Genomic DNA, 13,507 nt, shown 5'->3' on the forward strand with positions numbered 1-13,507 from the left:
AAATCAATTCACTGAGCCTTGAATCATATAATACGACCAAATAGTACAACACTACCCAGAAACTGTTTGTACAGAGAAATAGTGAAATCGTAAACGCACCCAGAGAAGCGCTGGTATACTGCAATGTGTGTGAAACTTGACGACGATAGAGCTAAAGCTGAGATCCAGGAATGTGAGTGAGTGATTTATTAGGTAATTTGTCGATAAAATTCGACCACGCACAAATGAACTATAGCATGAAGAAACGAAAATCCATTTGAAAAATGTCATCCGAGTGCTTTCAAACAGTGTATTGGGCTGCCGTCGAGCAAGATTGCCCTGCTGTCGTGATGTATCGTGCATCTTTCGGTAAACATTGGCGTGATATTGAATTGGCACTGTCAGGTCCTACAGTCGACCAAGATTGTCGTGCTGTCGTAATGTATCGTGCATCTTAGGCCCACATTGGCGTGCTATTGTATTGTAGCGTGCCGCTGTGAGTGCTCATTGCCATGCTGTCGTACTGTAGCGTGCTACTGTCGGTCAACATTGCCGCGCTATCGTACCGTGCTTCCTACCGTCTGCCAACACTGGCGTGCAATCGTACTGTAGCCGTGGTACCCTCGGTTCCAATTGTCGTGCTTTGACACTGTAGCGGGATGACTGTCCTTCCACATTGCCGTGGTGTCGTACCATAGCGTGCTGCTGTCGGCCCACAATGCCATGCTTTCGCACCGTCGCGTGCTGCTGTCGTACCGTAGGGCATCATTGCTATTCTTGGCTACCGAAGAAATGTACAAAGACATGCTGTCTGACTGTCACGAATATGTCTTTGTAAGGCAGACACTTTTATGTCGTCATACAACGAAACTGGCTGTCGAAAATGTTTTGAGTTTCCGCTTTAACTGCCAAGGAAGTATTTTACATTTACTAATACTACCCTGCGTCGGGCAGAGCTCACACCTCATTGCCTCATCTGTGTTTGCAAACTTTTGAAGTTTATTCAAATCTAACTCAATGCATATTCGAAATTGGCGAGCACACATTTCACATTGAAGAGACAAAGAGCCAGGGCGACCTCCAACACAAATATCGAATTTGTCTGGCGTGGTATGTACAATTTCAGACTGTTCACACCAAACTAATTTGATTCCTTCCTCTGTCTAGTAACTCTCCTGTGTTCTTTGATCCTAATAGTGGCATTGTGTATCGGTTACCGCTCCGTGATACCTCTAGACGTCATTCAACTATGATTTGATGCAGTTACATCCATGCTTGGCAAATACATACATCTTACAAAAAGTCATTAGATTCAGCAACAGCACTGGCCTACATCAAACGCACAGGCAACTCTCGTTGAAAGAAAAATTGTCTGTACAACTTTCGAAACTTTACAAATGCTTACCCCGTTGGGATATGTGGTTAGTGTAAGTCACAAGTATAATCCCCTACAACGGTTCAATAGTGTGATTTTAAATCATTTAATTGGGTATCACGAATCAGAAGAAAATTCCCCGGTCACTCATGTTTGTTTCTATGAGGGTATTCTCATTCAAAATAGGTCCCCAGAACTTCTCTCTTTGTGGGTATGCTGTGTCCGTATAATTCCTGGGAACATCAAGCAGACTTTCACAATCACTGACTAAACTCCTGGCGTCATCACTTATTTTAAGTGATCCATTCATATAATTTTCTAGTTTGCCTTTTATACCCAATGGAATCTGTGCTCTGGCTTTGACGTTTTATTGCTAATTGTTGACCCTGCTAATTGTGTGTCATCGAACACGTTGGCTTAAGTCATTGTGCTTCTTTTCAAATTCTACTTTCCTTGCCAGGCTAAAAGCATGTTTAATATCATAGAATTTTATTGAATTGTATCACTAAACAACATAATTTAAAGCAGCCCGGCTCGTCCCAATTGCTGACAAGAAACTTTAACTACATCTGTGACGAATTGACAACTTGGCTGATTGCTTGTCACCGTGTTTAAAGGTCAACCTGACATAGGTTTGACTATTGACTATTGACTTCCCGTATATAACATTCACTCTAACGCTCAAACATTGTGACGGTGCTCTCGATGGTGTGGATCGAAGCTCGTCGATAAGGTTTGTGTGGTCCAGGATGGAGTAGTATACAGGGTGTCGTGATATTGTTGTATCATGACCCAATTTGACTACAAAGGCGGATTATCCAATTCAATATAAGAAACATATGTACCCTCATTAGCATAACGGACCTGATTTCGAGTTATAGAATAAATGATTGAATTACATATCCAATGCTCCTGGCATGACAAACAATCTATAATTTGTGACGAATTGTGATCTTTTGCTATGGTTAATCATAATCGCATTATACGTTGACAAATACTGAGAAGAACTATTGCTACATGTGGTATCCTATCATGACATCCTTTTTCCCAGGTGTCGTTGAAGAGACATGATGTTTGGAAATCAATTTTGACACAATCTCTTCGTATTCTACGGCAACTAGGATACAAATGGCGGCTATGAGAAGGAGGACAGAATTCTAATCTGGTTATATGTCCACATGGACAATGGAAAAAAATCTTTTCTGTTACAGTTCTTTTGTCATTTACTGTATATTTACCTACTGGGTAGTCTCAAATGGCTGATGCAATAAATTATCTCTGCTTTCATTCAAATACATCCTCGTTAGCTTTCCCTTTTCCTTTCCTTAGGAATGACCATGTGTGAAGCCCATTTCTGGTGTACCCCGTCGTGATATTACTGGAATATAGTTGAAAGCGATGTAAAACCATATTCAGTAACTCACTTTTTCGAAAAGAACAACCTGTTCAATAAAACTATGAGAACCATTTTGAAGCATTAATAAAAGCGACAAAACCCTTTCCATATTCATAAGAAATATATCATGAGCATGTGTTCCTGAGTGAGTGAGTGAGTATGGTTTTACGCCGCTTTTAGCAATATTCCAGAAATATCACGGCGGGGGACACAGGAAATGGGCTTCACACATTGTACCCATGTCGGGAATCGAACCCGGGTCTTCGGCGTGACGAGCGAACGCTTTAACCACGAGGCTACCATACTGCCCTGTGTTCATGATATCACTATCAAATAGTGATGATACCGGGTGAAAAATGAACAGTGATTAGAAATGACAGACTACTTAGCAAATTTGATTTGAGCACATGTTCCCGATAATGTGTCATGAATTTTTATGATTAACAAACACACACAAAACTTATCTTGAAAATTAGGAAGTGCATTGACGATAATCTAAGGAAAAAATTTTCAGTTACCAAATTATGATTTCAGTCATTTCAGCAATCACATAGATTAACGAAACGGAACATGAAAATGGTCTCAGAGGTCCTGTGCGTGACAGGCAAATGCACGCAGCATGAGGCTGTCCAGCCTCCCCTCGATATGTGGAAGGTTTGGTTAGAGTTGATTTGCATAACTATTAACCTGATGGAGATCTCAAACCAATGTGTACATCAATTGTCATCCTCATAATGTGATCCACTTAAAAATGTATTCACGGAGCTTTGAATTAATTCGACAAAATAAAAAAATATTCAGAAAGTTTGTACTCCATAAAAATAGTTCCCGGCAAACGTTGGTTTGATGCAGTGTATGTGAAACGTTCATTTTCTGGCGTCTTCAGAGCCGAGGCTGAGATCCAAGAATGGTGACGTGTGGTAGGAGGAATTCAAGACCACAGTTATGGTAACTTATTATGGAACTTCTCGGAATCTTTCTCTTCTTTTATTACAACGGAAAGTAAAACATGACATCACGCAAAGTTGAACAATTGACTCACAAAGAAAATGCATTATCAACTTTAACACGAAGGACAAGAAAACGATTTCAGCAGTAAAATATTTGTTCGCATGAAAAAGAATGATGACTGTGTGAAAAAAGGACATTGTTGTATTTGAGTATCTCATGTCTAAATACTCAAAACATCTTAATCTAATTTTTATGGCCATTTTTTCAAATATTACAAAATGAGGGAAATGCCTTTTCTAAGTATTTCAGTACATGAAATGGAGATAGGATAATTCTTTTGAAAAATATCCTACAATTGCAGGTGTTGTCTTTTTGTACTTTGACACAGCATAGCGTGTGCTGTCAGCCAAGATTGCCATGCTGTCGAACTGAAGCGTCCTTCTGCTGCCTGGGCGTGAGCAGTTGGTGGGAACAGGCCGAGCTCCGGAGATGCAGGGTAGGTGGTAGTTGGAGGGAACAGGCCGACCTCCGGAGATGCAGGGTAGGTGGTAGTTGGTGGGGACAGGCAGACCTCCGGAGATGCAGGGTAGGTGGCACTTAGCAGGAACAGGCCGACCGCCGGAGATGCAGGGTAGGTGGTAGTTGGTGGGAACAGGCCGACCTCCGGAGATGCAGGGGAGGTGGCAGTTGGTGGGGACAGGCAGACCTCCGGAGATGCAGGGTAGGTGGTAGTTGGTGGGGACAGGCAGACCTCCGGAGATGCAGGGGAGGTGGCACTTAGCAGGAACAGGCCGACCGCCGGAGATGCAGGGTAGGTGGCACTTAGCAGGAACAGGCCGACCTCCGGAGATGCAGGGTAGGTGGTAGTTGGTGGGAACAGGCCGACCTCCGGGGATGCAGGGGAGGTGGTAGTTGGTAGGAACAGGCTGACCTCCGGAGATGCAGGGGAGGTGGCAGTTGGTGGGGACAGGCCGACCGCCGGAGATGCAGGGTAGGTAGTAGTTGGTAGGAACAGGCCGACCTCCGGAGATGCAGGGGAGGTGGCAGTTGGTGGGGACAGGCCGACCGCCGGAGATGCAGGGTAGGTGGTAGTTGGTAGGAACAGGCCGACCTCCGGGGATGCAGGGAAGGTGGCAGTTGGTGGGAACAGGCCGACCTCCGGAGATGCAGGGGAGGTGGCAGTTGGTGGGGACAGGCCGACCGCCGGAGATGCAGGGTAGGTGGTAGTTGGTAGGAACAGGCCGACCTCCGGAGATGCAGGGGAGGTGGCAGTTGGTGGGGACAGGCCGACCGCCGGAGATGCAGGGTAGGTGGTAGTTGGTAGGAACAGGCCGACCTCCAGGGATGTAGAAAGGTGGCAGTTGGAGCGGACAGGCCGACCTCCAAAATTAAACAGGATTAAAAACACTGTGCGTGTTCAATGCACATAAATGAGAGAGTTTAGACTTTTATAAGTTGGCACGGTTCAACGCAGCCACAAAACGGAACTGAACATGAAAAATGGTCTTCATGTTTTGTACCCATGGTGGATTGACCTGTGATCTTATGAGTGACAGGCAAATGCACCCAGCACCAGGCTATCCCACCGCCCTGAGATATGTGGAAAGGTTGGTTGGAGTTGATTGGTCTAAATCTTAGCCTGATAGAGATATCAAACCAAACTCGTCACCTACATATCAATTGCCAGCCTTCTAATTGGGTCTACTTCAAATTGTATCAGCAGAGCCTTGAATTATATAATCCGACCTCTAAGTACAACACTATTAGGACAGTGTCTTCCCCGTAGAAATAGTGACTACAGAAACACATACAAACGCTCGTACGCTGCAGTGTATGTGAGAACCTGACGTCGACAGAACTGAGGCTCACATCCATGTGTTGGTAGGGTGACTTCAAGATTCTCTTGTGGTGACTGATAACGTAATTTTTTCCATGGGTGTGAGAGGTGAAATTGTGTTTAACATCGCGTCAACGATTAATGGACTTTTAAAGCTACGTGCATGCACGTGCACGTGTGTGTGTGGTTGCTTGTACTAGTCTGGACAGATGCCAAATTATTTTGCTAGTCCACTGAGATACCATGCCGCAGTTTAACATGAATACCCTACGCAGCCACAGTATACTCCGAGCCAACCAGTCCTCATTTAGCCGCTTAATGCCGAGCTCCAGACAGGGTGACAACATGTACCATCCTTTAACGTAGTTTGGTATGACGCGGCCGGGGATCGAACACTAGACATTCAAGTCTCCGGGCCAACGCACTACCACCAGACCACGGAGGCGATCAATATTCCCTTAGCGTTCGACACCACCCACAAATGAACTGAGAAATGAAGAAACGAAAATTCGTTTGAGAATGTCAAATGAGTGTTGTCATTATTGCATACAGTATATTGTGCTGCTGTCAAATAAGACCGCCGTGCTGTGGTACTGTAACGTCCTGCAGTCGAACAAGATTGCCGTGCTGTCGTAATGTATCGTGCATCTTTAGGCCCACATTGGCGTGCTATTGTATTGTAGGGTGCCGCTGTGAGTTCTCATTGCCATGCTGTCGTACTGTAGCGTGCTAATGTCGGTCTACATTGCCGCGCTATCGTACCGTGCTTCCTATCGTCTGCCCACATTGGCGTGCAATCTTACTGTAACGAGTTACTTTCGGCCAACATTGGCATGCTACCGCACTGTATCTGAATTGCTACCGTCAGTTCACTTTACCGTTCTTTCGCACTATTGAGGGATGATTTTCGGCCCACATTGCCGTGATGTCGCACTTTAGCGTGCTGCTGTCGGCCCACAATGCTGTGCTATCGTACAGTCGCGTCGTCGTACCGCAGGTCAACATTGTCGTTGTAGGGTACCGAGGAAATGTGCAAAGGCATGCTGTCCAACCGTCACAAATAGGACAAGTTTAGATAAAATCTAAGGTGTAAACGTTCCGCTTAAACTGCCAAGGAAGTATTTTACTGATACTACTCTGCGTCGGGCAGAGCTCACGCCTCATTTTCTCATATGTTTTTGCAAACGTTTGAAGTTTATTCAAATCTAACTCAATGCATACTCGAAATTGGCGAGCACACATTTCACATTGAAGAGACAAAGAGCCAGGGCGACCTCCAACACAAATATTGAATTTGTCTGGCGTGGTATGTACAATTTCAGACTTTTCACGCCAAACTAATTTAATTCCTTCCTCTGTCAAGTAACTCCCTTGTTCGCTTTCATCCTAATAATGGCACTGTGTATCGGGTAGTCCTCCGTGATACCTCTAGACGTCATTCAACTATGATTTGATTCAGTTACATCCATGCTTGGCAAATACATACATCTTACAAAAAGTCATTAAATTTAGCAACAACACTGACTTACGTCTCGTTGAAAGCAAAACTGTCTGTACAACTTTCGATACTTTACAAATGCTTACCCCGTTGGGATGTGTGGTCAGAGTAAGTCACCAGTATAATCCCCTACAACGGTTCAATAGTGTAATTTTAAATCTCTTAATTGGGCATTACGAATGAGAAAAAAACCCAGTCACTCATGTTTGTTTCTATGAGGGTATTCTCATTCAAAATAGGTCCCAAGAATTTCACACTTGTCTCTTTGTGTTTATTTTTGTGTGCTTCTTTTCAATTACTACTTTCCTTGCCAGGCTAAAAGCATGTTCAATTTGCATAAAATGTAATCAAATTGTATCACTAATCAACATTGTCTAATGCAGCCCGGCTCGTCAAAATGACTGACAAAATTTCAACTATATCTGTGACGAACTGAAAACTTGGCTGATTGCTTGTCACCGTGCCCCGAGGATTGTTATTCGGTCGTTCATGATATCAACCATCGGTTTGATTGTCAAGATGCGAGTTTTAAGGGCTTCCCTGACATACATTTCATAATGAAAACATTTACTCTAATGCTCAATCATTGTGACGGTTTCCTCAATGGTGTGGATCAAAGCTCATCGATATTTTTGTGTGTTATTATTTTGTTTCTTTTTGGAGTACACAAACATTAGGTTTACAGAATATAGTTCACAAGCAATCTTAAAGACATACAAGTCACAAAGTATATCTATGGATAATAACAAACAAAACCATTCCAGTGTCAGGATGGCGAGACATCTTTGTTGGATTCTGTAAGTTCGTAGGTTTACATGAATAGGTGGTGACAGAGTGACCAAAGATTCATGAACTGTGTGTATTTACATTGTGAATATGATAAGCTCATCGATAAGGTTTGTGTGGTCCAGGATGGAGTACTTTACAGGGTGTCGTGATATTGTTGTATCATGACCCAATTTGACTACAAAGGCGGATTATCCAATTATCCAGTCTAAAAGCATGTTTAATATCATAGAATTTTATTGAATTGTATCACTAAACAACATAATTTAAAGCAGCCCGGCTCGTCCCAATTGCTGACAAGAAACTTTAACTATATCTGTGACGAATTGACAACTTGGCTGATTGCTTGTCACCGTGTTTAAAGGTCAACCTGACATAGGTTTGACTATTGACTATTGACTTCCCGTATATAACATTCACTCTAACGCTCAAACATTGTGACGGTGCTCTCGATGGTGTGGATCGAAGCTCATCGATAAGGTTTGTGTGGTCCAGGATGGAGTAGTATACAGGGTGTCGTGATATTGTTGTATCATGACCCAATTTGACTACAAAGGCGGATTATCCAATTCAATATAAGAAACATATGTATCCTCATTAGCATAACAGACCTGTTTTCTAGTTATAGAATAAATGATTGAATTACATATCCAATGCTCCTGGCATGACAAACAATCTATAATTTGTGACGAATTGTGATCTTTCGCAATGGTTATTATCCCCTGCCACGAAGTGGAAGGGGGATATAGGAATGGGTGCCGTCCGTCCTTCCGTCCGTCACATTTCGTTTCCGGAGCAGATCTTGAAAACAGTACCATATTCCTTCACCAAACTTGGCACATAGATAGATCTAGTGGTGAACTGGTGCCCTTTGATAGTTTGGGATTTTTAAAAAAGTTATTTTTCGAGTTTCCATGGCAACGACTTTGATTTAGACTGAAAATGGCAGTAGTCCTCGTTTCCGGAGCCGATCTTGAAAACCTTCCCATATTTCTTCGTCATACTTGGCACATAGATAGGTCTAGTGGTGAACTGGTGCCTTTTGATAGTTTGGGATTTTAAAAAATAATTATTTTTCGAGTTTCCATGGCAACGACTTTGATTTAGACTGAAAATGGCAGTAGTCCTCGTTTCCGGAGCAGAACTTGAAAACCGTACCATTTTTCTTCACCATATTTTGCACATTGATAGGTCTAGTGGTGAACTGGTGCCTTTGGATAGTTTTGGATTTTTTTTAAAGTTATTTTTCGAGTTTCCATGGCAACGACTTTGATTTAGACTGAAAATGGCGGTAGTCCTCGTTTCCGGAGCAGATCTTGAAAAACATACTATATTTCTTTACAAAAAGGCCCAGTGAACATAGTTCACAGGAGCTAATGCATTGCACACACCCGACATGTCATATTGGTGGGGGATGTGAATATTTCATGCTTGTTCATAATTGCATTATACGTTGACAAATACTGAAACAATGAATGGTAATAAAAAACTATTGCTACATGTGGTATCCTATCATGACATCCTTTTCCCAGGTGTCGTTGAAGAGACATGATGTTTGGAAATCAATTTTGACACAATCTCTTCGTATTCTACGGCAACTAGGATACAAATGGCGGCTATGAGAAGGAGGACAGAATTCTAATCTGTTTATATGTCCACATGGACAATGGAAAAAAATCTTTTCTGTTACAGTTTTTTTGTCATTTACTGTATATTTACCTACTTGGTAGACTCAAATGGCTGATGCAATAAATTATCTCTGCTTTCGCTTAAACATATCCTCTTCAGCTTTCCCTGTTCCTTACTTTTGAGATGACCACGTGTGAAGCCCAATTCTGGTGTACCCCGTCGTGATATTACTGGAATATAGTTGAAAGCGATGTAAAACCATATTCAGTAACTCACTCTTTCGGAAAGAACAACCTGTTCAATAAAACTATGAGAACCATTTTGAAGCATTAATAAAAGCGACAAAACCCTTTCCATATTCATATGAAATATATCATGAGCGTGTGTTCATGATATCACTATCAAATAGTGATGATACCGGGTGAAAAATGAACTGTGATTAGAAATGACAGACTACTTAGCAAATTTGATTTGAGCACATGTTCCCGATAATGTGTCATGAATTTTTATGATTTACAAACACACCCACAACCTATCTTGAAAATTAGGAAGTGCATTGACGATATTCTCAGGAAATTCTTTTTCAGTTATCAAATTATGATGGGAGGGTTTTGGAAAATGCCGAATTACTAAGATCTTCCTTCAGGCATAAGTATTAAATGATAGCTTTGAGTCTTATTAAAAAATACACTTTTACCTTGATCATGCTTGAAAATATGGTTTGAGGTTTAGCGCCCATAATAATATTGACTATGCAGACTAGTGGTTGACAGCGTGAGCAACGATCCATCTCACAGGCGCACGAAGACACAATCAACCTGTTTACACTCGTTAAGCATTGGATACTAAAAATCCATTTTCCGAGGGAGAGGAACACAAATATGATATAATGAATTGCCTGTCCATGTATTTCAGCTATATGACGGCGATCTGTAAATAGTCGAGTCTGGACAGGACAATCCAGTGTATGACATCATGAACATCGATCTACGCATTGTGATACGATGACATGCAATTAATTATGTCAGCGAGCCGGATCACCCACATCTTCACGGGTGCCTCGACAAATCTGAGAGAGCCAAGGAGTTGGTACTTTGGCAGGGTCATTTCAGCAATCACATAGCATAACAAAACGGAACATGAAAATGGTCGTTACGTTTTGTACCCATGTGGAGTTGACCCAAGGTTCTGTGCGTGACAGGCAAATGCACGCAGCACTAGGCTATCCAGCCTCCCCGATATGTAGAAAGGTTGGTTAGAGTTGATTTGCATAACTATTAACCTGAATGAGATCTCAAACCAATGTGTACATCAGTTGTCATCCTCATAATGTGATCCACTTAAAAATGTATTCACGGAGCTTTGAATTAATTCGACCAAATAAGAAAATATTCAGAAAGTTTGTTCTCCAGAGAAATAGTTCAATCTAACATTCCAGGCAAACGTTGGTTTGATGCAGTGTATGTGAAAGGTTCATGTTCTGGCGTCTTCAGAGCCGAGGCTGTGATCCAGGAATGGTGACGTGTGGTAGGAGGAATTCAAGACCACAGTTATGGTAACTTATTATGGAACTTCTCGGAATCTTTCCCTTCTTTTATTACAACGGAAGGTAAAACATGACATCACGCACAGTTGAACAATTGACTCACAAAGAAAATGCATAATCAACTTTAACTCGAAGGACAAGAAAACGATTTCAGCAGTAAAATATTTGTTCGCATGAAAAAGAATGATGACTATGTGAAAAAAGGACATTGTTGTATTTGAGTATCTCATGTCTAAATACACGAAATAACTTAATCTAATTTTTATGGCCATTTTTTCAAATGTTACAAAATGAGGAAAATGCCTTTTCTAAGTATTTCAGTACATGAAATGGAGAAAGGATAAATCTTTTGAAAAATATCCTACAATTGCAGGTGTTGTCTTTTTGTACTTTGACACAGCATAGCGTGTGCTGTTAGCCAAGATTGCCATGCTGTCGAACTGAAGCGTCCTTCTGCTGCCTGGGCGTGAGCAGTTGATGGGGTCAGCCTGACCTCCAGATGAGGTGGCAGTTGGTTGGACAGGCCGACCTCCGGGGCTGCAGGGGAGGTGGCAGTTGGAGGGAACAGGCCTAACTCAGGGGCTGTACGACGTTGACAATTGTACATGGGTATCTGAGAAAGGTTTCATATCAAATAGCCTTCTAATTTCATGGCCAAAACTAAGAGAAGCATCTTCCATAATAGAATGAGCTTTAAATCACGCAGCAATATTACTGCAGGAAAAGGTAACGTTATTTAATTTCGTTGTTTTCACAGTTGTTTTTTAGAGTTGTTTGTAACAAGGATGACATCAAGGCATTGTTTCAAAGAAGGGATAGATACCATATTTAAGGCGGAGCTCCAAATTACACAGGCCCGGGAGACCATGTAGACACTGTCCTTAGAGAACATGGTCATAGTGTCCTTCGACTGCCCCTGTCATGCTGACACTGACTTCCACCCTATTGAGTTAATTTGGGATAACGTAAAATGTCGGGTCGCCAGTCAGAACGTATTTAAGATAACGAGAGTCAAGCAACTTTGTGTAGAGCCGTTCATGCTATTGGGGAAACGAGTGGTCAGATTGTGGCTGACATGTTCGCGAGATAGAAGATGGGAACCGACGGCGTGAGCTAGCAGTGAAGGAGAAGACTGAAAACATCGTTGTTTTACTGGGCTTAGTGATTCAGAATCGGAGTAGAGAGACAATGGCATATTTTAATCTCAAGATTACTACTGGTTGGTTCCTGTATTGCTGTACGCATCTGATACCATTAAGTGTTTAGCACGTGTTTTCTTATATTGAATGTTACTCGTCCTTAAAAGTATGTTAACCAAACGCTTATCACATATTTCATTTCATATTCATATTGAACTCTGTCAAGCACTGCGAGCAAATCAACACCACACACTGCTGTTTCTAGGCATGACCGTAACTGCAAATTTATTGTACAGTGACATTCATTTGTTGGGTAACAAAGTGGATCGACTCCTTTATTCTGTGTTGACCAGCACATTGCCATGCTGGCGTTCAACTGTCGGCCCACATGTCGGGCTACTTTCGGCCCACATGGCCGTGCTGTCGTACTGTAGCGTGCAACTGTCGGTTTGTACTGTCGTACTGTAGCGTGCAACTGTCGGTCCGTACTGTCTTACTGCAGCGTGCAACTGTCGGTCCGTACTGTCGTACTGTAGCGTGCAACTGTCGGTCCGTACTGTCGTACTGTAGCGTGCAACTGTCGGTCCGTACTGTCGTACTGTAGCGTGCAACTGTCGGTCCGTGCTGTCGTACAGTAGCGTGCAACTGTCGGTCCGTACTTTCGTACTGTAGCGTGCAACTGTCGGTCCGTACTGTCGTACTGTAGCGTGCAACTGTCGGTCCGTACTGTCGTACTGTAGCGTGCAACTGTCGGTCCGTGCTGTCGTACAGTAGCGTGCAACTGTCGGTCCGTACTTTCGTACTGTAGCGTGCAACTGTCGGTCCGTGCTGTCGTACAGTAGCGTGCAACTGTCGGTCCGTACTTTCGTACAGTAGCGTGCAACTGTCGGTCCGTACTTTCGTACAGTAGCGTGCAACTGTCGGTCCGTGCTGTCGTACAGTAGCGTGCAACTGTCGGTCCGTACTTTCGTACTGTAGCGTGCAACTGTCGGTCCGTACTGTCGTACTGTAGCGTGCAACTGTCGGTCCGTACTGTTGTACTGTAGCGTGCAACTGTCGTTCCGTGCTGTCGTACAGTAGCGTGCAACTGTCTGTCCATTCTGTCGCACTGTAGCGTGCAACTGTCGGTCCGTACAGTCACGGGCTACTGTCTTCTTAAATTGCCTTAATGTCGTTTTGTAGCGTGCAACTGTCGGCGTCCCCACATCACAAAGTATTTAAAGGTTTCAGTTAATATTCAACTAAGAGTAGAGGTCAGCCATCATTTTCTCTTTTGTGTCTGCATACTTTTGAAGTTTACTCACATCTGGCTTGATAAATATTCGAAATTAGAGAGCACACATATTTCACATTGAAGAGACAAAGAGCCAG

At 42.8% G+C, this 13,507-nt stretch overlaps 1 protein-coding gene across 1 annotated transcript in view; it reads right to left on the reverse strand.

The window, feature by feature from the left end:
* Positions 1–13,235, reverse strand: part of LOC124149827 (mucin-12-like) — a 34,030-nt gene extending 20,795 nt beyond the window's left edge. Inside the window, exons 1-4 of the mRNA XM_048381554.1 lie at positions 12,634–13,235; positions 11,363–11,534; positions 5,517–5,613; positions 4,080–5,108 (exon numbers count right to left, since the gene is read on the reverse strand). Of these exons, the coding sequence (XP_048237511.1) occupies positions 4,080–5,108; positions 5,517–5,613; positions 11,363–11,534; positions 12,634–13,235 (1,900 nt within the window). The remainder of the gene's footprint in view (positions 1–4,079; positions 5,109–5,516; positions 5,614–11,362; positions 11,535–12,633) is intronic.
* Positions 13,236–13,507: the final 272 nt, after the last annotated feature.

The sequence above is a fragment of the Haliotis rufescens genome, unplaced genomic scaffold (assembly GCF_023055435.1).
Source record: "Haliotis rufescens isolate VD_foot unplaced genomic scaffold, xgHalRufe1.0.p SCAF_4, whole genome shotgun sequence".
Taxonomy (NCBI): Eukaryota; Metazoa; Mollusca; class Gastropoda; order Lepetellida; family Haliotidae; genus Haliotis; species Haliotis rufescens.